This window comes from Zasmidium cellare, assembly GCF_010093935.1.
Source record: "Zasmidium cellare ATCC 36951 unplaced genomic scaffold M409scaffold_12, whole genome shotgun sequence".
NCBI lineage: Eukaryota > Fungi > Ascomycota > Dothideomycetes > Mycosphaerellales > Mycosphaerellaceae > Zasmidium > Zasmidium cellare.
In genome coordinates, this window is record NW_022986956.1 from 809,720 (window position 1) to 832,173 (window position 22,454).

The window sequence follows — 22,454 nt, forward strand, 5'->3', positions numbered from 1 at the left end:
TCGCGGATGAATTGAGCGTAACATTGTCAAGCAAGTCGATATACGTTCCGAGCCACTTATCGGCTTGTCGCTAAAACGTGTAGGCAGGTGAACTCCGACTTACTAGAGTTGTCATATTGGAAGTATGCCCAATACAAGTCGCTGCTTTTAAGGCAATGGATTGAAACCGGACAGCATCATTGAAAACTCTCGTTGGGTTGAAGTGAATGAGCAAAGCGTGAGCTTTACAAAGCGGATTGCATATCGCAGCCATGTTCTGGCAAATTGCCCTCTCTCTGTAATGTCATCAGTAATTTTCAGCCTAGTTCGTGACATAATAAACACCTACAGCAGATCCACCAGCCCATGCAAGCGGAATGAAGTACATTGTACACCTCGCAGTGACAGTGGCCTTTGCACGCACCGCCCTTGTTGCCATTGTCTGCGGTCTCCTTCATGATACAATGAGCTTCGCAGTCCTTGACTAGTTCCAAGATGCAGATTAGTGATGAAAATCGAATTGTCAATGGCACGACTAGGAGCGTGACTCACGATGTTCACTCTCGTATCCGCCCACGATGGCGCCGTCCTCGCACTCGGGCTCTTCTCTGCGAAGAACAGAGGCTGTTGTGCCAGCAATGATTAGCAGTCCGATCGTGATTATTTTGGAAAGCATGACTTGAGGCTTCGTGCGCTGATTGATCTGGGTCGACGAAAAGATATTCCGGACGAGGGCTCTGTACTTAACTTTACACTCTCGACTTGAGCCTCGAACGCTGTGTAATGCATCTTCAACGTCATCAAGCAATCTGATGGATGTTGAAGACACCGGTCAATACTTTCTGTTGTTTGTGAAAGCTGAGCTTCATCACAAATCACCGATGTGTCCGAAGCTGAGACTCGACGTGTCACAGACGCCGTTATGAAAGCCTGACCGGTGAACTTTCGATTCGAGTAGAAAATATCAAGATGTTTGGCGCAGCAGCTATGTGCCACAGACAACTGTCAAAATGACACCAACAAATTTTGCTGTGCATCACTTGGATTTCACTCGGCCGCAGCACTGGATTGTGTAACAAGTTCAGCATATTAATTTCCACACTCAGCACTGGAATGTCTGCTGCGTCCTCCCTACACTCACATCATTCACCCACTCAACAGGTTCAGTTCGAAACCAAACAATGTCAGGCGAGTTCGCCCTCAATGCCATTGGGCTCGTTGCCGGAGCTCTTGGGCTTATTGGATTTGGCAAAAACAACATGCCGACCCAGACAGATCCTGCCGGTGCACATGTTCAGATCAAAGTGGGTTTGGGCGAGCCTGGTGACAGTGGTAACGTGGTATGATTCCTTGACAGCTCCCGATACCAGCGGCGTATACTTACAGGGTAGTAGGGAGGAGGTATAGACGGCATCTATGCTTATGACTACAACAACGTCTACATCGGGAGAGCTCAAGGCGACTCCATTGATATAGGTGGCGTTCTTGAGGTCACCGTGAGGCAAGACACTCCTGGTATCCAGACCGACTTCCTGAGCATCAGTGCCACGAAAAACGCTCCGTGCATCTCTTGGATTTCGGTCTCTCAATACGACGGTAGTGTCGGTGGCGCATGGACTGGAGACATTGGGAAGGATTACTGGTACCATGCGGGCAATCAAGAAGCGGGCCAGTTCCAGGAACCATGTCCTAAATATTGCTGCTCGTGGAGGCCTGTCTGCGCTTGGCTCGATGCGGATCATTCTGCGGACTATCCTTATGGGGCGATGAAATTCAATGTTCGAGCTTACGGAGAACTGTCTGTGGACACGGTCAACGCAGGAGCGGACCATGTGTGCGCGTCTACTCTTTGGGCAAGGGACAGTGAGCCTACCAATGGCAAGTGGTTCCAACTACGATAACTTATTCGAAGTGCTAACAAAGACGTGTAAACAGACAAGCCCGCTAAACGAGGGCAGAGAGATCGCCCGACGTGGATGAACAGCACATTGATCGTATCAGACCTCTCGGGCCAGACAGCGACGGAACTGTGCCACCATGATGAGTCTTGGGGACCAGACTTTGTGGGCGTAGACGGAAAATATTGTGACATGGACACCAGGACTGTCATTCCTGTTTGCTCGGCCAGTCTTGTTCATAACTGCGTTGAGATCGATCAGCACTCGAACACAGTACGCAAGCGGACAACGACAGTAAGACGCACGGTAGACGTCCCTCACAAGACGTATGATGCCATCCAGTACTGGGGTATATGATGGTTTGCGTATGGTGTGTCCATGCAGCCAATACGTAACAGATTTGGAAGCCTTGGCCGGCCTGAAGCCTTTCGTCGGTAGTCGATTTCCGCTCTTAGAGATTACCCGTCGCTTCAATTTTGTCAACAAGTATCTGAAGTGCTTGATGCACGCTCCAAAGCTCCGTGCGGCCAGTCAAGGTCTCCCAATTTGACATGTTGAGCACGAGTGACATTCCGGGTCCACATTTTAAAGTTTAGGTCTAAAGTGGTAAGTGAATTGGCCTGTATGGCAAATGAGCGTCAATCTGACTCAAGTTAGCTCCCATCGATAACATTGTATCTTCTCATATAAGAAAGAGCTTCGCAAAGCACCAAGCCACTCGCTTCATGGCATTTGTATGGACTTTCTAGACCTCGGGTTTACTGATGGAGAACACGGTCAATGATCTTGCCAGCCCACAAACACGCCTCATCTTGGAATTTCGGGGCGACGATTTGCACCCCGCAAGGAGCACCATCGATGAGTTCAGGGTCATCTGATGATATTGTCAGATACTTTAGCTAGGTGATGAAGAGGGTAGAGAGCACTTACAGCCGGGTTGTGAATGGCTCTTTGCCGGGAACCCATCAGGATCCAATTCCTTCGAGACTCTCCCAAAAGGTATGACAAGAGAGGGAAACTAGGCAAATGTATCAGTAACGTCCCAATACCACCAAAGCATTGGGTTCAACTCACATCTGTCAAATTCCAAATGGCCGTGTAGAACGGCCATCCCCAGGTATCATGCGCGACAGCCGTACAATGAGCCCCGGGACAGAGGACGATGTCCAGCTTATTGTCCACCCAAACCTTCCTCCACGCATCAGTATACTTGGCACGAGAACTCCACAGCCCCTCCATCTGTGTAGTGAGGTCTGCTTCCATGGATACCGGCAAGTCTCCCGTGAAGAGGGGATTTATATGCCCGACGACAGACTTCACCATTGGCTCGCCGCTGGCTGCGAGGAGATCAGCCTTTTTCGGTCCGTAGAAGTAGTATTGATATGCTATGCGGTTTGCGAGATTGATGTCTGTTGCAGGGTCCTCAGGCAGGTGAATCATCTCATGTCCAGCTTTCTGCAGACGGGCAATGGCTTCGTGATATGCACGTCTTACAGGAGGATGAAGTGGTGCTTCTGGATGCTCTGGCAATACTCCAATCCTCAGCTTGGTATTCGTATCGGTCTTCGCTTCAAAGCTTGTATGCCATGGTACCGCGAATGATAGCGAGTCGTAATTCCAAGGCTGTTGTCCAATCACACTAGCCATGAAGAGCTCCAAGTCCTCCATCGTGTGTGCGATTGGCCCAGCGCAGGCTTGGATCTTGGGGATGCCACGATAGACGAACTCGGTTCTGATCGACTCCTGACCGAACAGAGGCAGACGATCTGCAGTTGATCTGAAGCCATACAGGCCACAGCACAACGCCGGTACACGTACCGAGCCTGCGATGTCCGTTCCCACTCCCAGGGGTGCTCCTTTGAAAGCGACCAGAGAACTTTCGCTTCCACTGCTTCCACCAGCAGTCAGGGCTGTATTCAGGGGATTCAAGGCACGGCCGTATATGTGATTCTCGGAGTCGGCAGTCTGGAAATCAATAAGCTCTCCGATAGATCGACATCGACCAAGCCGTTCTTACCATCATCGTCTGTGGGACATTAGTCTTCACATACAAGACAGCTCCGAGATCCAGCAGCATGTCGACCAGTGGAGCATTTTTCTTCGCCTGCCCGACTTCGAGAAGGGCTACGAATCCGCATGTCGTCGTAATGCCTCCAACGTCAAAACTATCCTTTATGCTGATCGGTAGTCCATGGAGAGGTCCGAGAGTCTTTCCTGTTTGCTTGAAGTGTTCGTCAAGAGTCTTTGCACGATCCAAGGCCTTGGAGTAGAAGGTCTCGGTAAGACAGGACAACTGCTCGTTGTAAGTACTCGTCTGTTCCTAGAGGAAGAGACTGACCAGCTGGCCTGCAATAGCGGCCCTCTTGCAGAACGCCGTGGTGACCTCGACTGCCGTAAGTTCGCCTCTCGCCAACTTGCCAACCAACTGCGTCGCTGTGTTATGTTCCGTGATATTGAACTCATGATCCGAGAAAAACGGAGCGTCGTGGAGGACTTTGCCTGCATCTATGATATATGAATGGTCAAGCGAAGAGGGTCGATATCTCTCCAATAGCTCTACCGACAAGCGCCAGGCTGCAGGGAGATCGTCTTGAAGACTCAATATCTTCTGTTTAACAAGCTCTTCCCAAGAAGACTTGGTCCGCCACGGCTGAGCAATGCTGGAAGTAGTCGCAGTTGCCGACACCATCGCGGTGGTTGCCACGTAAGATTGAGCAGTAGAAGCAACGAACATACGTGTCCGACTCCAGCAGACGTTCGACGGCAAAAGAAGAAGTAGTGGAGTAGGGACTCAGCTCTCGTAGACTCTGAAGTGGTTCGAGTGTTGAGTCTGGAAGCTCGGTTCTCGATAACGCGAGCTCAGGTCGATAGGCCAAGTGGGCTGCAGCTTGGGACAGGATCTTATAACCAATTGATCGCATTGAATGCCACAGAAATCCTCTTCGGGCAAAGTACTCGCAGTAGTGCGCTTGTGGCAGCTATGCCCGATGTCCTCTAACAACGGGTTGGTTGCGACTGCGTTCCACTTTGAGCGGAACCACGAGGATAGCCTCGGGTGGACAGCCTTGCCAGAATGAAAGGCCGCGTCTCATCATTCTTGGAGGAGTCGTTTCTTCTCATGGAAATGCGAGCACCCACCCTCTTTCCCATCGCCAATTTGAAGAGACCAGGTAAGCAACGAGCTCCGCAGATTGTTGCACCCATCAAGGAGTCTGAGGTCCAGTCTGGGCGATGAATCCAATCAAAGGTCCCCCAACTAGCAAGTCAGCCGCAACATCCATATCGCTCTCCTTCATATCCTCCGCAAGCCACTCGTTGAACTGATGATTCATCTTCGGCAATGCCCACGCTATGACATCCGCAGTAGGCACATTCTTGAATTTGTCGGTGCCTCTCAGCTGGAGCCAGTTCTGCAGCAGTCCCTTCGCCACCCAGAGTGTCGCAAATGGGCCCAGCGTTTCCGCAAACTCCCAGGACATCATTAGGTTCATGGCCAGCTGCTGCTTCTCTGCCTTCATAGTCTTGATGGTAGCCATGTTGAAAGGGCACAGGTCTGCCGGCATTAGATGACAAACGGCCAGGCAAAGATTGAGGATGACCTGTCTCATTGACCAGTTGAGTACGGCGGCATTGAAGTCGTCGATATCCAGGAACGTGTAAGAGTAAGGAACGACCGCACGAGATGAAGGGTCTTTCGTCTTTGCCACTCTCACACGATGGAGTACAGCTGATTCTGCAGGCTCGTCCTGGCATCGGTACAACTCGGTCGCGAGCGTAGCTGTTTCACACAACAGATCTCTGTTTACCGAACCTGTCATTTCCCGCAGCGACCTGACACAGGCGATCAAGCGAGGAGTGCGAATGATTAGCATGTTCGTGAGCTTCCTGAGAACAAAGGCGTGCGTGGACATCCCGTGAAGGGTTGCGGGCTCGAGTTGCGTCCATATGCCGTCGTCAAATTGCGAGCGAGTTCCAGTAGCGCAGGCAACCCCAAAACTGCAATCGAACAGGTTATATAGAATCGCTCTACCCATGTCGCTGACTTGAGACGGCTGGTATTTGGCCAGGAAGACCGACTTCAATCCAGACCAGTGAATAAACACGTTCCGCCGTCGAACGGTGGAGTGGTTACTGATCATCAACTCGCACACTGTAAGTAGCGCTACGGTGATAAGGGTGGCATCCTTGAAGGTGTCGTGGGTTGGCGTTTCGATAGCATTTCGCAAGTGGGAGACAGCTTTGTCATAGCAGAGCATGGCCGCGTTGAAGTGAGACTCAGCGACCCTGCCGCCGAAGTGATAATCCAGTGACTCTGTCAATGCAAGGGCCGCCAGATCGGTATGGGCATCGTGGCCTAGTCTCATGGGGAGCAACTCGATCCATGACGAATGCGGGTGTAGATGGTCGATATGCTGAATGAGCTGAATACCCAAAAGACCCTGTCTGGTAGCAGGGGGTGGCCTGCGAACTTGAAATCTCTCGGCAAGACGAAGGGCTTGCGTTTTTCCAGAGTCCTGAAGGGATGGGCAATGAGCTTCATGAATACGCTGCCGAGGTGATGAGTTTGGCGGCCGGTAAAGCGAAAGGAAGACGCCCGCACCTTATTATTAAAACAACAGGTGCAGTATGTTGCTTGATCTTTCAGTCTCGGAACCCTTGCCCGAGCCTGATCGCGAGTCCTGATCCTGATCGCCCGATCCGCCTCCGCTAGCAACTCCGCCATGGCGAACGCGACTTGATAAACTTCTGCCCCTCTCGCACAGCCATCATCCAGGACATCGGCCAAGCAAACCGCGGATTTTGACCAGTCATGGTCGGGAGAAAGATGGCATATTGATGCGTGGCGATGAATTATTGGTAGAAAGAAGAAAAGGAAGTGAAGGTGGCTGGAAGCCCCAAAGTCTTGGCGCTCAGCCTTGGCTGTACCACACCAACGGAAACGAATCACATGCAAATCCCACGAGAAGTCCTAACCGCATTTATCGGACAATGGTAGAGCACATGGCTCACGCAAGACTAACTGACATTCACTTGTATTACATTGACAAGTTGGGGCACTGCTACAATGGGAGTCACTCTTGCATTTAGCTTGGTTGTGCCCATCAAATATTCGACTTAAGCGATTCTTCGATCAACATAATTGACATGGCAAAGAAACAACACGCCCTCCCTCAAAGAACACCCGCCCTCCCAAAAAACCCAGCCCTAATCCTTCCTCACCCTCTCCACAACCCCCAACCCAACCGCCAACCCAACCGCCAACCCCACTACCTCCATCTTCGCATCCACCTCCTCAAAAACCAACACCCTCCCCACCTCCAACCCCCTCAACACATTCCCCGTCACATACACCATCACCACCCTCGCCTCCCCTCCCTCCCCCTCAACCATCTTAAAACACCGATCACTCCACCGCCTCGCCCCCCACTCCCGCTTATGCGTCCTCTTCCATCGATACACCTTCCCACCAACCTCGAATCGCACGCAGCGACCGAGTTTCGACTCCGAGACGGCTTTGCTCCATTCAACCTTTGGGGTGCAGTCGATTTCCGGGCCGAGTTTGTATAGCAAGTTCTTTGAATGCGTGAGGCGGATGGCGGCGAGGGTTTGGGAGGGGGTGGATGGGGAGTGGAGGTTTATTTGCGGCGTTGTGGAGAGGGAGACTGTTGTTGTGGCCGTGTAGACGGGTTGGGAGGTGGAGGAGTCTGTGAGGGTGAGGTTTTTGTAGGACCAGTATTTGGCCCGGGTGATGTTGTATTGTTTTATTGGGGCTGGAGGGGACGGTTCGTTGTCGCTAGAGGTTGTTGAGGGTGTTGAGCTCGTTCCAGCTGTGGAAGCGGTGGGTGCAGAATGTGTCTTCGCCATTTGGTTAAATTATCTCTCGACTATGCTCCAGAGACCCGTCCGCAAGTTTGAACGCTCTCTTATGTCTTCGAGATATCTTCCTCAGGTATCAATTTCCAAGCTGGGTCCAAGCGAAACAACTCTCGCATTCGCGCCTCGCCAGCCGCACTCGTCGAATGACACCACATCCAGCACAAGGCTGACCAGGGGAGCTCCAAAGCCAAGATCGTAGGTGATGGCTTTGACCTGTCGGCTGATAGCTCTCAGCTGGCCTCTTTGTCTCATTGGGACCCCTAAGCGAATGTAGTGCAACGATCCCAATCGAGTGGTAAAGGAGTTTGACGGTTCATTGTTCTTTCCCGGATGCCTTCCTCAGGCTATGTCGGATTTTGCTGAACACTCCTTTAGTCTTGACGCTGCCTTCCTTGCCAAACTTCACACTACCACTGGTGGCTGTTGATGGTCTTGGTGTTGCGATGGTGGAATCTCTCTTCGTATCAGTCTTGACATCCTGTCTCTTCGCTACTTCCGGACTATCCTTCACTGCTGTGGGCTGAAGTCGCTGTGCTGTGCTGGACGTCGTTGGTTCAGTCGCGTTCGGAGTTGACTGGGCTGTCGTGGAAGCTTTGGTCTCGGTCGCAGTCTGAGGAGTCTTCACTTTTTGAACGGGTTCAGTCGCAGCAATAGAACCCTCCTTTGCAGGGGATTGTGGTTGTTCTTCTTTCTCGCCCAGCCTACCCTGCGTATCCCCCGCCGCAAAAATCAAAGGCCTACTCTCCAATTTCCTCGACGCATTCGCATCAAGCAGTCCCTCAGGCGCATCCTCCCACTGCACCGGTACCGTCGAGTTCTCTTCCGCAGGCTCACTACCTGAGCCAACCTTACCATCCAGATCCCCTGCGGTAAAAACTAGCGGCCTTCTCTCTGATTTCGCTGGCAAATCTGCAGCTTCGGGAGGTTCGTCACATTGCACTGGTGCGGTGCCTTGTGCCGTTGTACTGCTGTTGACGTCTCGACTGGTTGTTGGGGCGGTCAAGATCTCTGGCGGAGGGGGCTCATCCCATTGATTCGGCACATTGCCATGACCGGGTGATATAGTAGCATTTGGCACCGGTTGTTTAGTCTCCTCAACCCCTTCATTCTCAGTTGTTGACGGGGTAATCTTGTCCGCGATTGCCTTTGCTATCGTCTTCGGGTTGGCGATGGCCTTGACTTGGTCTTTGAGTTGGTCTTTGCTTGAGATTATGTTTGATTTCTCTTCTTGTGGCTGTTCTTCATTCTTGAAGCCTGCCGGAGTCCACTTCGATGTAGGCTGAGTTCTTGTCGTCGTCTCCTGAGCCTCGTCCGATGAAGTCGGCTTTTGAACATTCTGTTGCTCGCTTTCGACCCAGCCACCGGGTGTCCATTTCGATCTAGGTGCAGTCGACGGGTTGGAAGCGTGCGTACTAGTTGTCGTCGTCGCCTCAGATACTTGTGGAGGTCGTAGGCTTTGGAAAGACCGTTGTCCACTCCTTGCACTCCCAGACACGGGAGCCCACTGCTTCTGCGGAGTTTGGGAAGGAACACTCGTCTTCTCAGACACAACATTAACTTTCGATTCTCCTTCATCAACAGATGAAGACTGGTGACTATAGCAAAGGTATCGCAAATTAGAATCAACATCCGTATTCCAACAAGCGTGTTTCAATCTGTACAAAAGAACCATTCAGAATCGCTCACTTTTTGCGATAGACATCTCCCGTCAGCTCAATCTCCTTCGCCTGGTCGGTGCCTCGTCCCGACCTCTCGAGTTCTCTGACCAGCGGCAGGACTTCCCGTCCGAACGCTTCGATTTCCTCGTCGTAATGCAGGAATGCTGTGAGGATGATGTTCACACCGAGCGACTTGAGCAGGACGATTCGCTCGGCGATCTGCTCCTTAGTGCCGATCAGCTTGGTCTTGAAGCCGTCGTTGTACTGGACCAAGTCTTCGAACTTCGAGTTCGCCCACATGCCGCTCTTGTTCGAGGTGGAAGAGCCGGCGTTTTGTACTTGTTGTCGGAAGCCCTCCACAGCTTCGAGATCAGCCTTGCCCTGGATCTCTTGCAGTGTGCGGATAGCCTCCTCTTCCGTCTCACGGCAGATGACGAAGGCGTTTAGCGCGAAGCCGACTTGACCCTCACGACCGTTCTTCTTGGCGCGCTCCTTCACATCGGCGATTTGGGTCTGGAAGCCTTCGAGAGTGTTGCCGTTCATGAAGTAGTAGTCGGAGACTGAAGCGGCGTTGCCCTTTGCGTCGTCGCTGTTGCCGCCCTGGAAGATCTCGGGGTAGGGACGGCCTGGGAGGTTGAGGGGTTTGGGCTTGAGTGGGTAGTCGTGGAACTGGTAGAAGTCGCCCTTGTAGGAGAACTTCTCGTTCGTCCAGATACCCTTCAGACATTCGATGAATTCACGGCTGCGGCGATAGCGTTCGGCGTGGTCGAGCCACCATTGACCGATGCTAGCAAACTAAAAGAAGGTTAATGCGCTGAATAGGGAGCGTTACTCGAGGATATATCTCACCTCAGCTCTGAACCAACCAGAAACGACGTTAACGCACACACGTCCGTCGCAATAGTTGTCGATCGAGGCAATCTGCTTGGCAGCAACAGCCGGATTCCATGGACCAGGGAGAAGCGCGGCAATGACCTTTAGTCGTTCAGTCGCCATGAGGAGAGCTTGAGAGAACGAGACAGGCTCATGCTGATTCTCAGCACCATACCCAGCCATGAATCGAATCTGTGACAAAGCATACTCGAAACCAACCGCCTCAGCAGTCCTCGCATATCGCACATTGGCTTTGAGGCCCCAGTCTGTTCGCTGCTTGATCTTGCTAATGACCAGACCACCGGACACGTTGGGCACCCAGTAAGCGAATCTCACACGATCTGGGTCGGAGTTGAGCGAATCGGCATAGGAAAGATCGTGAGACTCATCAACGACACTGCTGATGCCGTTTGGAACGATGCCATTGGGAGCTGGTGATGTGGCACCGCTCTTGTTCTCGCCAACTGGAACGACGATGCGCTTGCCGTTGATGAGGCCCTTGCGCATGCGGTCGAGAGCATCGTTGATACCAGCCAAGCCACCCTCTGCAATCTCAACTTCTGGCAGCTTCAAGGTTTGAGCCACGAGAAGATCTTCCAGCCAAGTCGACATGGCTTCACCAATGTGAGGAGCTTCGTGGAAGAGCTTGATTGGGACCTTGTGATGCACCACACCACGCGCTGCGGCCTTGGGCAGACCGGTCAACCCGAGAAGGTGTGACTTCAGTCCGGTTTCAGATTGCTGGAGAGCCTGCTCCAGAGATGCTGCCGAGTCTTTGCCGTTGCAGTCGATTCCAAAACGGAGCTTGCCTCCGGTCACAGCCTTGATGATGTCCACTGCGCGCTTGTCGTCGTATCGGTCAACCATGAAGTCGGCGCCCAACTCAGACAAACGTGCTCCACCTCGAGCGACATCAGCAATGCACGCCACCTTCAAACCAGCCTGCTTGGCGAGCTGGAGAGCGACCTGGCCAGTCATGCTGTTCGCGCCCCAGATGGCAATCCATTCACCTGGCTGTGGGCGCTCTGAGTTTGGAATGCCCGAGAAGATCTCGTCGCGAATGTCTTCCGGCACAGCACGGGGGTCAACCTGGCGAGCGGCGTGTAGGAGATCTGGGCCGGCTGGTGCGTTTCTCAAGTTGGAGAAGTCCACACCAAAGCTGATGCCCAGTGCTACGAGCGCAGCAACGTATGCCACACCGAGAGCAGCGCCTTCCTTGACGCTGACGCCCGCAGGTATCCGTGTGACATTGTAGTCTGTGGTAACAACGTACTCTTGGTATGCGGCCTTCCTCACGTCGCGGTAGTCGGTGGATGGGCCGAAGACCACATCACCTTGCTGAATGCGACTGCTGTCTCTTGGAGCTCTGACGACGATTCCGGCAAAGTCTCTGCCGTTCACCCAAGGGTAGCTGGGCTGGCTGAAGCCGTAGTCTGCGCCCTTCCAGTCGACGGGGTTCAAGCCAATGGCGAGGACTTGGATGAGGATCTCGCGCTCGCCTTCGAGAGCTGGGATGTCCTTCGACTTCTCCAGCGAGTACTTCTGGCGTGGGCCGTGTAGGAGGAGCAGGTCTTGCTGCGGCTTGTCGAGCTTGAGGAACTCGTCGGGTGTGCTGTTGATGTTCAGATGGCCGTTGGAATGGCCGTTCGTATGGCTGTAGCCGTTGCCATTGGTGACGGAGGTGGCAGGAGTGCTCAGCGAGGCGAAGCTCTTGGAGGGAGTGGAGGGACTGGCGGGGCTCTTGGTGCGGCCGCAGTCGTGATCGGGGCGGAGGGAGAGGAAGGGGGAGTTGGAGTAGGCGGAGGGCATCTTGGCGGCGGAGTGTGCAGAGCCTTGGAGGAAGGGGAGGAGGAGGACCAACGCAGTGGTAATAAGAGCAAGGGGACTAGGGCCAAAGAACCAGGCTGTTGCAGCGACCAGCCACCCTAGCGCAGGGCTCATGAACTTGAACCGGGGCGATGGGAGATATTTTGGGTGAGATTGGAGGAGAGGATGGAGCTGGGAGCTGCCGGTACTGCCTTACCTGGTGGTGGTGGTGCTGGCGATGACGCTGCTGGCGACATGGTGACAATCCCGCGCGGATGGCGTCTTGGGGGGTTGCTGCTGGCTCGTCGGCAGGCTGGCGCTCAATCGCAGGCGTGAAGATGTCCTCGGGCATATTGATTGGCAGATTGATTGGCAGATTTGATGGATTCCCGACTCGATTGAGGCAGATGCCGGAGGTGTAGTGCATTAGTGGGCGACTCGTGCTATGGCGTGCTCGTTCCCCGCCATTGGGACAGCTCCTGCGCAAACCTTAACCCGACCTCATCAATCGCGCGACGAGGCCTAGATCAACGTCAGATCGAAGTGATATTCCCGTTGGGATGCCAGAATCTCGCCTGCATCCTCCAGATCGATGTGCGGAAAGCGCCGCCGTCCAATTCACTCACTTGGGTGGGTCCAACGGCTGCGATGGCGAGCGATGTGGGTGAAGTTGTGAGGCAGGTGTTGGTGGTGGCAGGAGCGACCGCCCGAGCATGTCGATCTCCTCACAGTGCGCGGAAAAGCAATTGTCACATGCTGGAGAGCTTGTAGCCGACGGCCCATCGTCAAGCTTCGACAGACAATGAAGTCTCGTCTAGCCTGTTGTCTGTTGCGCGCTTGAAGCGCTTTGGCAAGGGGTGAGGTTGGAAGACCTCATCATCACATCCACCGCGGTATCCATAGCTGGCTTCCTTGCTCTTGCTGTCTCATATCCGCCAATCCCATGATCGTTCTTGCGTGTTCGTCGAAGGCGTTCGCATGCGATGGGGTGCTGTTCATTCACCTGCACTGCGCTCAAGCGGAAAGAGTGCCCTCGGGAACGCGGAAGACAAAATCAACATCACCTCGTGACTTGATGTCAAATCTCGTGGCAGCCAGAAGTCGTGACCACCAAAGCTTGCCCTGGTTCGGCTTGACTTCACTCCACCTTGCCTTCACATCACCACCACATCGTCTTTAACGAAAGCTACTTTTGCTATCTGAAAACTACACACGCTCTCAAACATCCTACGTCTTTCATTACTGACCGACGAAATGTATGAGACTGTCGCATTCTACATGCGAGCCGTCCACGGCTTGGCTAGACGATCACTCGACTGCATGTTTGAGAAACGAGGAGAGGCCTCCTGGTGCCGCGACAGCATCGTGGGATGTTGTTTCCTCATCACAATCAGCAATTCTGCGACGACACTGCCTAATGGCTGTAAGTGTTTGGTGTGAAACCACCAGTAGACCTCGAGGGCTGCCTCATGCTGCATGTCTGGACAGAGTTGTTTCTCCCGCTTTCAAACCAGTTTGCTGCACGGAATTTGAGACAAGGCAATGAATCCGTTCCGCAGCATCTCTCGTATTTCATGCCCATGAATTTGGTCATGTCCATGCCCATTTCAAAGTATCGCCACAACTGCCATGTCTACTTCAGGAAGAGGTTCAAGCCGTGCCAGACCCACACGTCGCTCACAACGCCAGGTGACTCCTGATGAAGACATCCGCGGAGCGGCACTTGGCCTTCGTGCACAACTCGTGCAGATGCGAGACGATGCACACGCGAATCTGGCTGGCCATCGACAAGGACAGGTTGTTCTGCAACAGGAGAGGGCAGCTTTCAATGCGACAGTAGCTGCGAAGTTGGCTGCCATGCAAGCTGCTGCGAGTGATGATGATACTGTGATTCCGTCGTTGCTGACAGGAGATGTGGAAAGAGACCAGCCCGGCGAAGACACAAGAATGGTACAAGACGTGGGTGTACATCATCAGGAGCCCGCTACTACTGATCTCGACCCACAAGTAGATCAATCGATCGAGGACCTCCCAGGTGCAGACCAATCCGCCATAACGGACGGACCAATCCACGCCGAGACTTCCGAAGATGCTCATCAAGAGGAGGCGAGCGAAGAAGAAAAAGCACTACAGCTCAGAACCAATCAGTTCGTGCTCTCGATGGACTGGGATGCTGTAGCCGCAGTCGCTTCGAAATTTCGAGGAGGTGAGCTCTGCAAGTTCGGCCAGGCGCATCGGGTTGGCCACTTCAATCTCGTCAGGGGCGTCCATTTCGACAATGGAGTGAGCTGGGTCGTTCGATTGAGGCTGCCCGCTCTTTCCTCTGTCTTTGGTGATCGAGAGGCGATGGATGTTGAGAGTGTTATGAGAATGGAGATTGCGACGACCAAGTTCTTGAGGTGAGTATTCTTCATTGTCGAGAGTAGATGAGTGCGTACTGATCAAGACGTAGGCAGAAGACCACCCTACCCATTCCCGAGATCGTCGCATACGACCTCAATCCCGACAACGAACTCGGAACGCCTTACATGTTCATGCAGTACATCTCAGGTGATCCCGCAAAGGAGCTGGCGGAGAAGAGAGGATGTCAATACGGCACATACGGCACCCCAGCTCAAAACGAGCGCTTCTGGCGACGAGTGGCAGAAATCCACATCGAGCTCGCAAGTATTCAATTCGACCAAATCGGAAGCTTGTACGAAGACGGCGACGGCTTCAAGATTGGTCCTGAGCTCGAGACTGGTAAAGGACCATGGAACACGGCTGAAGAGTATTACAAGGACCTCGCCGGGCAGGTCTTCATCGCTGCGGATACTGTCACCGACCCTCTTCTTCGCCAGCATGAGTCATTCGACTACATCCCCAAGATGTTTCCTACCCTGATGCAGCTTTACGGCAAGCCGGGACAAGAGGGTCCTTTCAGTCTCGTCAATCGTGATCTAGGGCCTCACAACCTTCTCGTTGATAATGAGTTCAACATTGTTGGCGTTATTGGTTTCGACGGCGTCATGGCTGCTCCTGTTGAAGTTGTCGCTCAGATGCCTGCGCTGATGGGTATGGGTCTGCAACCACCTGGCCATGTCGAGATGAATCCTTTGCATCTGCAGACAATCCAGGAACAGTCGCCGCGGCTGGAGGCTTATGCTCGGATTTTTGGTGAAGCTGCGGATCGCAGGGCTGTGAGGTGGCGAAGGAGGTTTCGAGGTGGCTGTTATCTGATGCGGCGAGTGTGGTGAAGGGCTTTGAAAAGCTATGGTGGTCATCAGCTGTGGGTCAATGAGAAGTGGTGGGAGGGTTACAAGAAGTTGTATCTGGCCAAGCAGGGTGTGGTTGATGGCAGCGGGGATGTGGAGATGCAAGACTGAATGGACATCAATCTTCAAGGACCATGCGACGCCGAAGTCTTGGTATTGTAGTTGAAGCCATGGTCGGCCATGGCTTTCGTGGGATGTTGTTGCATTTCCATGCTGGTACAGCAGTGTCTTATCTTCTGTTCCCCATTTCCATGCTGTCTCCAGCGCGATCAAAGCATCTCCACCCGTACCCCATCCACGAACTTCACCATCTGGGCCCAAACATCGCGCACAACCTTCTCCTTCCTATCCACAAACCTCACCCCCGTCGCCACCTCGTCAAACCCCCCGGTATCATCATCCCACTTCAACGCCTGCTTCCCATCTGAGTAACAAATCTCCACCTCATGTCTCTCCATCTCCTCGTGCTCTCTCGCGTAGCTCTTCATGAACTCCATCACCTCGTGCGCTGAAGTGAGAATCGCCTCGATCTTGACGAATGTGATGGGCTTCTTGGCGCCGAAGGTGAGGAGCTTCTTCAGCTTCGCTTTGGTGGAGGTGGACTTCGCGCGCGAGAGGACGACCCACAGCTCGTTGTTGGCGGCGATTGGAGGCCTGTCGTTGGGTGAGGAGGTTGTGCTTCTGCTTTCTCTCTCGCTGGCTGTGGGGGCGTCCATGGTGTTGGTGGGCTCGATAGTAGGGTTGAGAGAAGCTGTTCGCTGGGGATAGTTGAAGCAAGTGGAGAAATTTTGGCAAGTGCGTTTTGTACGTGGTGGCCATTGTTTGCGTGAGGCAGAAACAACCTGAAGCCGCTAGTTTGAGCGCTAAACAAACGCCAAAGCTTGGCGTTCATGTGAAATTCACCTCAACCATCTCGCCTTCGAGAGTCCCACCTCATGCGCCATCGACCGCTGAGCTGTAACTTATCCTAGATGATGTATTTGAAGTCAATGTGGAAGTCCTGCACTTCCTCCAACGACTTCAGCTTGTGTGGATGAACCATGCCTTCACTCTCGTATCGCAAGATCTCCTCCTGCTTCTTCTTGTTGGCACGCATCATCCACCACATCAACGCCACCGTCATCACTGCGGCATAGAGAAGAAGGCCCAGGACGATCGCATGCCCCTTGATAAATCTCGGCGGAGTCGTGTAGACGTGAGAAGCCAGAACACCAAAGCACTGGCCGAAGATTTCCGCCATCGCCCAGGACGTGGCTCGTTTGGTGTATCCCGCCATATTGCCTACTATCCAGGCCTGCATCAAGATCACCGATGGGTATAAGCCGCTTGCTGCAATACAGCAGGCGACGATCTTGGCTGCAACCGAGACTTCGCAAAGCAGAATGATGTATCCGGTGCATGTTACCAGGATCGTGCCCAGGAGGAATGGGCCTTTGATATTGAGGCGATCGGATACAAGAGACAGGGGAATTACGCATGAAGCGCAAGCATAAGGGATGACACTGAAGAGCTGAGTTCGTTCTATCACACAAGTCAGCGAGCGATGACAATGAGATAAGATTCATCTCACCTCCAGAGAACCCAAGTTCATGAATGAAGGTAGGCAAGAAGAGGCTGATGGACGAGACTCCTAGAGAGACGCCGCAATTTAGACTTGCAAATACCCACGACTTGGGATCTTTCATGGTCGTTAAAATCTGTCGCCAATCGACTCGAGATTCGTGGGTGTTGTAAGCTGTTTCAATATCAGCATTTAGCGAACTCTCTATCGCCTTTCCAACGTACTTGAGCTTCTTTGCTTTGCGAGGACGACTTCTTCTGAGGAGAGCAGCCAAGTCTTCTGCTTCAAACTCTCCGGAGAAGGGGGTAGGATTAACCAAACCAGAATACCAACAAACATGGCCATAGATCCCTCGATGATGAAGAGCCATCTCCAAGAGTCTCTGCCAGTGTTTTCCAATCGTAAGGAATCTCCCACAGCATATGCAATGAGACCGCTGAAAGCCCCAGAGATCGTTGCTGCCCAGTAGACGAAAGCTGGAGGAAAATGTCAGACGCTCCCCAAAGTTACTGCGCAAAATGAAGTACGAACCGAGTCTGGTCGCGAACTCGTCTCTTTTGTACCAGAGCGAGCAGTAGATCGAGATACCTTGCAGAAATGCCTGAGCGGCGCCGATCAGAAGACGCAACGCAACTACAGTTGCGTAGTTGGACGCTGCTGACATGGCAGCAAGTAGAGCGCCAAACAGGAGAGCTGTGCCGCCCAGATGGCGGTTGGGTCGCAAGACCTTGATAAGGATGTTACCGGGTAACATGAAGATGATGTAACCCACAACTAGGTGTTTGAGGTCAGATAAAGCCGTGATAGGGAGGGGAAACAGTTGACACTCACAGAACATCGAGAGGCAATTTTTCCATTGATCGCCGGATAGTCCAAGATCATTCTGCATGCCAGTGCCAAGTACGCGGGCGTTTCCAATACTGTTGCGGTCCTAAAGCCGATGAGGTGAGCATGATTTTCCAAGAAGCTCAGTAGTGACGACAGTGCTCACGACGTATGCGACGAAGTAGAGCAGTGCCCCCAACGGCACGATGACGAAGTCACACTTTGTGATGAACCGTCTCTCAGCCTTCGTCTTCTTGTGGGAGCTCTCATCGTTGGGGATGTACACCGGCTTCACAGCGTCTTCGTTCCCAAACGTATCTGCCTCTTCCAACTGCAGTGCAACATCGTCTGCCTTGTTGATTCGAGACATTTCGAACAAATAGAGGGCTTAAAGTGGTCAAAATATCGATGTCGGCCTTTGCAAGGTTGTGTGAGATCGAGCTCCAGGGAGAAAGCGATCTACCAGGTGGGTTTGTCAAGACAAGGCTGGGCAAAGGAATGAGGGGGTTGGCCGACGACTCCGAGAATGGCATCGAAACTCCCGGGTATGGAGTTCTAGGCAGCGCCACTCTTTGGTTCCGCTCACCTTGCATATCTTAACGGGCCATCTCGAGCGAAGCTTAGAAGAGCTCATCGTGGTTGAGAAAGGGAGTCTACGCCATTCAATCTGCATACGAACATTGCGAGATTTCTCCTCTCCCGCAGGCACTGGTTCTGAAAGTCCAATGTTTCGTCTTTATGGTTTTCTCGTTGCTTTGCTCGTTGTCTCGACTCGCCACGATGACATATGTACTTTTGCGGGCCAGCAAATCTGAGGTACGACGACACACAGGTGAGATGTCCGTTAGTCGGCTTTCAGTGCGAGAAGACGCAATAGCAGGCCTGCCGGAGCTCGGACTCTACATTGATACTTTGGACGCAAGGCTGTCACTGGCGCATGACTGATGCTGATCTGTCGTGGGGAAGCTGGGGAATCTGGGGCAAGCAACATCGCTAAGCCAGCTGCACTTCACCCTCTGAAGCTTCTATTAGCGAGATGCTCTTGGCAAGCCATGTCAAGAACCCGAAAGGCTCATTGCTCGATATCAGCTCTATGCGAAGCAATCAGCGAGGTCGGAACGGACAATGCTGTTATTGCCGTGCTATGTCGCTCCACAAATGCGGTGTTGCAACCTTGGTTGGAATTTGTGTCAAGAGGCGCGATATTGCGGAGAGGATTGCGGGGGTTCCTGGAGGCTGTCCGAGGAAAAGTCCCGACAGGGCTGTTTCGGTCTACTTCTGCCGTTTTTCGGAGACCTTTTCCAAGCCCCTGAATGTTGCGCTCATTTTCCGTTGGCAATAGACATGGAAGAGATAACCAATGGTCAAGGACAAAAATTATCAGCACTGTCGCAATCTGGTCATAGCTCTGATAAGTGAAGTGGAACAGGAGCAAGGCTGTGAAGGAAGCCTCGTAAAATGCTGCATGGTTAAGCCGAACGGCATTCAAGTGCGAAAGACATCTATCAGAAACCTGAACTCCGCAAAGTACATTCTGCCTTCCAGTCCACAACTAGCAATGCATTGAGCTGCCAACATACCACTCCTAAAGATTCCAGAACCACGCCGCCACTGCCAACGTACGCGCGCCTCGTTGCGCGTTCCCCTTGCCTCACGGCTCCTCGTTCAGCTCATTCAACACCTTGTGTCCGTTTCCATTCACCGAGGCTCCATTCGCAAATGTCACCTTTTTGGGTGACGTGCGTGCTGCCTCGCGTCCAGCAATGCGACCAAACACAGTACCCTTCGTCAGACCGGCACCGCCAGGGTAGTTGTGATAGAAAAGACCACCTGCAATCTCTCCAATCGCCCATAACCCCGGCATGAAGCGTCCCTCGTTGTTCAACACGCGTGCAGAGGTATCGGTTGCAATGCCTCCGTACGTGAAAGTGATGCCGCATGTCACGGCGTACGCAACGAAGGGGCCCTGCGAAAGCGGCGCAGCCCAATTTGACTTTGGTGGGGAGACAGTTGCGTCTGTCGCGTGTCCGTCCAGCTGGTATGGGTCGTATCCTTTGTCACTTGGACAAGTGGCGTTGAACTGATCGACCGTCTTCTGCAGATCATCAGGATTGACACCGATTGCAGTGGCCAGCTCCTTGATCGTGTTGCCATGGATAGGAGTTGCAGTTTGATAGCGCTTGGGTAAAAGTCCAAGCTTGATCGCCCGTTGATCATACAATTGGAAAGCTTTTGCTTCTGGCTGGTCTGCGATCTTCTTGCCAGTCTTCGCATACGTCCGACCGAAGAAGTCCTCGCCTTCATCGAAGAAGCGCGCCCCGTTCACATTGACTGTGATACCGAATTGGTATGCGTAGCGAGGCATCATGGGCGATACGTTGATGTCGCCGACAAGTGGTCCGTTAATATCTTGTGGCGATGCATGAGCGGCGCCCCAATGACCCACTGGTGCGGCACCCGCATCAATCGCACGACGAAGCATGGTGCCGGTATTGAAACGAGATCCACGTACCAGCACCAGATCCCAGCTTTCTCCAAGATACTGTCGGCGCATGGCTGGATTCGCGGAGAAGCCTCCAGATGCCAGGACAACGTTTCCATAGATGTCAAGCCATTGGTCTCTGTGCCTGATTCTCACTCCCAGCACTGTGTCTCCCGATGCAATCAACTCTTGAGCTGGGCTGTCGTACTTGACATGATGTTTGTTCGCTCGACTGCCGCCCAAAGGTTCTCCATCAGGCCCACACCGCCCCCCTTAGCCATGAGAACTCCGCCAGACTCCATGCTGACTTTCTCGCCAGGTTTGAGGTTATCCACACCATAATACTTCCGCAGTGCCAGATCCCACTCAACTCCCTTCTTTTTCATCCAGTGAACTGCATCGAACGCATTTTCGAGGAGCACTTGTGTCATGGCAGGATCGTTCCGTCCATGACTGACAGCCGCAAAGTCCTTCTTGTACTTCTCCGTGGTGTATGCGTCGATGTTGACCAGATCTGCATCGGGCAGAGCTGCTTCGCCGAGCAATTCTTTAACATCGTTAAGGCCGTTATAAGGGACTCTGAAGACTGTGCCTGCGAAACTACTGTTGCCTCCTCTTTCTTCTTTTGGAGAAGCTTCAAGAACCAAGACATTGGCGCCTTGTTCGTGAGCGGACAAAGCTGCTGCCAAAGCGGCATTGCCTCCCCCAACAACTATGACGTCGTAGTGCTCGGTTTGGACTTTTGCGTGAGGAAACATGGTGTGAATGTGGGTGTCGTTGCAAAGGTTGCACTGCTCTTGGGTCGTAAAGCAGCGGGTTGTCTATCTGAAATACTTACAACAAACTAGCAGTCCGCGGTTCTGGCGCCACTGCTAGCACCCAGTGAAGTACGTGTTTGCCACAACTCCCTCCGAGGCGCGGACGGTATTATCGCCCATAGTTCCGTCGCCTACGCCGATGGTCAGAAAATCTCAGTCCTTCATAAGACATGTGAGGATGCTGAACGCTGTTTCGAGGTGCCGAAATGCGGCCGCGAAGCCGGCTTCAATGTCCGAATTTCGGGCCGAACAGCAGCGTTGACTGTTCTTGGGACAGCATTTGCTGTGAAAAGCGTTGATGTCTGGGCGTAGGGCGATCTCGCCTGCAAGTGCGAAGTCGCATGGCACAGTTTAATGTTGTTTAAAATACGCAGGAAGGGCACGACAAGGGAGGTGAACCAAACGCGAGACTTGCGATCCCAGCCTTGGCATTTATGTGGAAGGTACACGACGCCTCGCCGCTTTTAAAGCAACAATCTATCGTTCGCTTACATATACAACTGTGAGAATGCTCGTACACCGGCGATGCAGCGGCGATATCGTCCGAATATTCGAATCGGGCTCAATTCTGCTCTACGTGGCGGAGAACTTCGACCTGAACCACCACATCTCACACCCTCGCATCTCTCCCGAATACTACCAACCGATTAGCTGGCTGTTTTCCAGACCTCCAGTATGGGGCCCATGCAAGGGCAATCACGCCACTTCGCCCGGTACGCTCCTGAAAAAGTTCCATATGGGATCGACCGTTGCCTCAGAAAGACGCGACGGCTCCTACGCTGTGCTCGAATCTCATCTAAGCGACACTACCGCATCTTTCCATTTGTAGGCAAACATGCCATATCTGGTCGACCTCTGCTTACATCATACGAGTTCCGGGCTTTCATGCAAGCCAACTTTCTCTTAACTTCCAAGAAGGCACAGCCGTGGCATTTGTCCCGCTCGTGCACGAATGCCGGTTCTGCCGATGTGGCGTCATCGTTCAGCGTCTCTTCCATGGTGATCGGACGATAAGAGAAGGATAAGTTTGGCCAGCCACTTCCTCGCACTTACCTATGCATCATTCCCTTCCTTTGAACGAACACGAAATCTGCAGATCCGGGAATATGGAAGCCCGATTGTAAGCGGAACGGCATATGCGATACATCGTGGCCGTACTCACATATTTTTACAACTACTATGGAGCTCCTGCGTGACCTGACGGTTTGGCCCATTCTCTCCTCATCAAGCCAATCTTGTACCACAGCGAGGGAGCATCTGCGATCAGCAGCGTGATTATAGCGGTGTTCTCTCTTAAAAATCGAACCATCCTTCCTAACATCAAAATTCACGCGCCCAACCCGCGACTCCCTAGCACTAGACGAAGTTAGTCGGGCTGGTAAAGTCGCGGCATAGCCTTTAGACCGACATAAGCGGCTAGTAT

At 52.9% G+C, this 22,454-nt stretch overlaps 9 protein-coding genes across 9 annotated transcripts; 2 read left to right on the top strand and 7 right to left on the bottom strand.

Moving 5' to 3' along the window:
- Positions 1-1,160: 1,160 nt before the first annotated feature.
- On the top strand, positions 1,161-1,880 carry M409DRAFT_53309 (uncharacterized protein; the record flags this gene model as incomplete). The annotated part of the gene is made up of 2 exons (XM_033812336.1): positions 1,161-1,319; positions 1,374-1,880. The coding sequence occupies 2 exons, from the start codon at positions 1,161-1,163 to the stop codon at positions 1,878-1,880; spliced, it is 666 nt and encodes a 221-aa protein (XP_033669563.1).
- Positions 1,881-2,635: 755 nt separating this feature from the next.
- On the bottom strand, positions 2,636-4,566 carry M409DRAFT_53310 (uncharacterized protein; the record flags this gene model as incomplete). Its single annotated transcript, XM_033812337.1, has 5 exons — positions 2,636-2,751; positions 2,808-2,895; positions 2,952-3,842; positions 3,895-4,170; positions 4,216-4,566. The coding sequence occupies 5 exons, from the start codon at positions 4,564-4,566 to the stop codon at positions 2,636-2,638; spliced, it is 1,722 nt and encodes a 573-aa protein (XP_033669564.1).
- A 514-nt stretch (positions 4,567-5,080) lies between these two features.
- On the bottom strand, positions 5,081-6,600 carry M409DRAFT_53311 (uncharacterized protein; the record flags this gene model as incomplete). Its single annotated transcript, XM_033812338.1, has 2 exons — positions 5,081-6,391; positions 6,478-6,600. 2 exons carry the CDS (start codon positions 6,598-6,600, stop codon positions 5,081-5,083), a joined length of 1,434 nt encoding a protein of 477 aa, XP_033669565.1.
- Positions 6,601-7,082: 482 nt separating this feature from the next.
- Positions 7,083-7,742, bottom strand: M409DRAFT_21417 (uncharacterized protein; the record flags this gene model as incomplete). Its single annotated transcript, XM_033805846.1, has 1 exon — positions 7,083-7,742. The coding sequence occupies one exon, from the start codon at positions 7,740-7,742 to the stop codon at positions 7,083-7,085; it is 660 nt and encodes a 219-aa protein (XP_033669566.1).
- Positions 7,743-8,067: 325 nt separating this feature from the next.
- Positions 8,068-12,348, bottom strand: M409DRAFT_21418 (uncharacterized protein; the record flags this gene model as incomplete). The annotated part of the gene is made up of 4 exons (XM_033805847.1): positions 8,068-9,349; positions 9,441-10,207; positions 10,262-12,210; positions 12,309-12,348. 4 exons carry the CDS (start codon positions 12,346-12,348, stop codon positions 8,068-8,070), a joined length of 4,038 nt encoding a protein of 1,345 aa, XP_033669567.1.
- Positions 12,349-13,720: 1,372 nt separating this feature from the next.
- Positions 13,721-15,456, top strand: M409DRAFT_21419 (uncharacterized protein; the record flags this gene model as incomplete). Its single annotated transcript, XM_033805848.1, has 3 exons — positions 13,721-14,490; positions 14,544-15,270; positions 15,358-15,456. The coding sequence occupies 3 exons, from the start codon at positions 13,721-13,723 to the stop codon at positions 15,454-15,456; spliced, it is 1,596 nt and encodes a 531-aa protein (XP_033669568.1).
- A 158-nt stretch (positions 15,457-15,614) lies between these two features.
- On the bottom strand, positions 15,615-16,061 carry M409DRAFT_21420 (uncharacterized protein; the record flags this gene model as incomplete). The annotated part of the gene is made up of 1 exon (XM_033805849.1): positions 15,615-16,061. One exon carries the CDS (start codon positions 16,059-16,061, stop codon positions 15,615-15,617), a length of 447 nt encoding a protein of 148 aa, XP_033669569.1.
- Positions 16,062-16,312: 251 nt separating this feature from the next.
- On the bottom strand, positions 16,313-18,101 carry M409DRAFT_36326 (uncharacterized protein; the record flags this gene model as incomplete). The annotated part of the gene is made up of 6 exons (XM_033810538.1): positions 16,313-16,866; positions 16,916-17,117; positions 17,156-17,382; positions 17,438-17,680; positions 17,738-17,837; positions 17,898-18,101. 6 exons carry the CDS (start codon positions 18,099-18,101, stop codon positions 16,313-16,315), a joined length of 1,530 nt encoding a protein of 509 aa, XP_033669570.1.
- A 623-nt stretch (positions 18,102-18,724) lies between these two features.
- M409DRAFT_65547 (uncharacterized protein) lies at positions 18,725-20,971 on the bottom strand (the record flags this gene model as incomplete). The annotated part of the gene is made up of 3 exons (XM_033816563.1): positions 18,725-18,753; positions 19,475-20,420; positions 20,477-20,971. 3 exons carry the CDS (start codon positions 20,969-20,971, stop codon positions 18,725-18,727), a joined length of 1,470 nt encoding a protein of 489 aa, XP_033669571.1.
- Between the last annotated feature and the right edge of the window lie 1,483 nt (positions 20,972-22,454).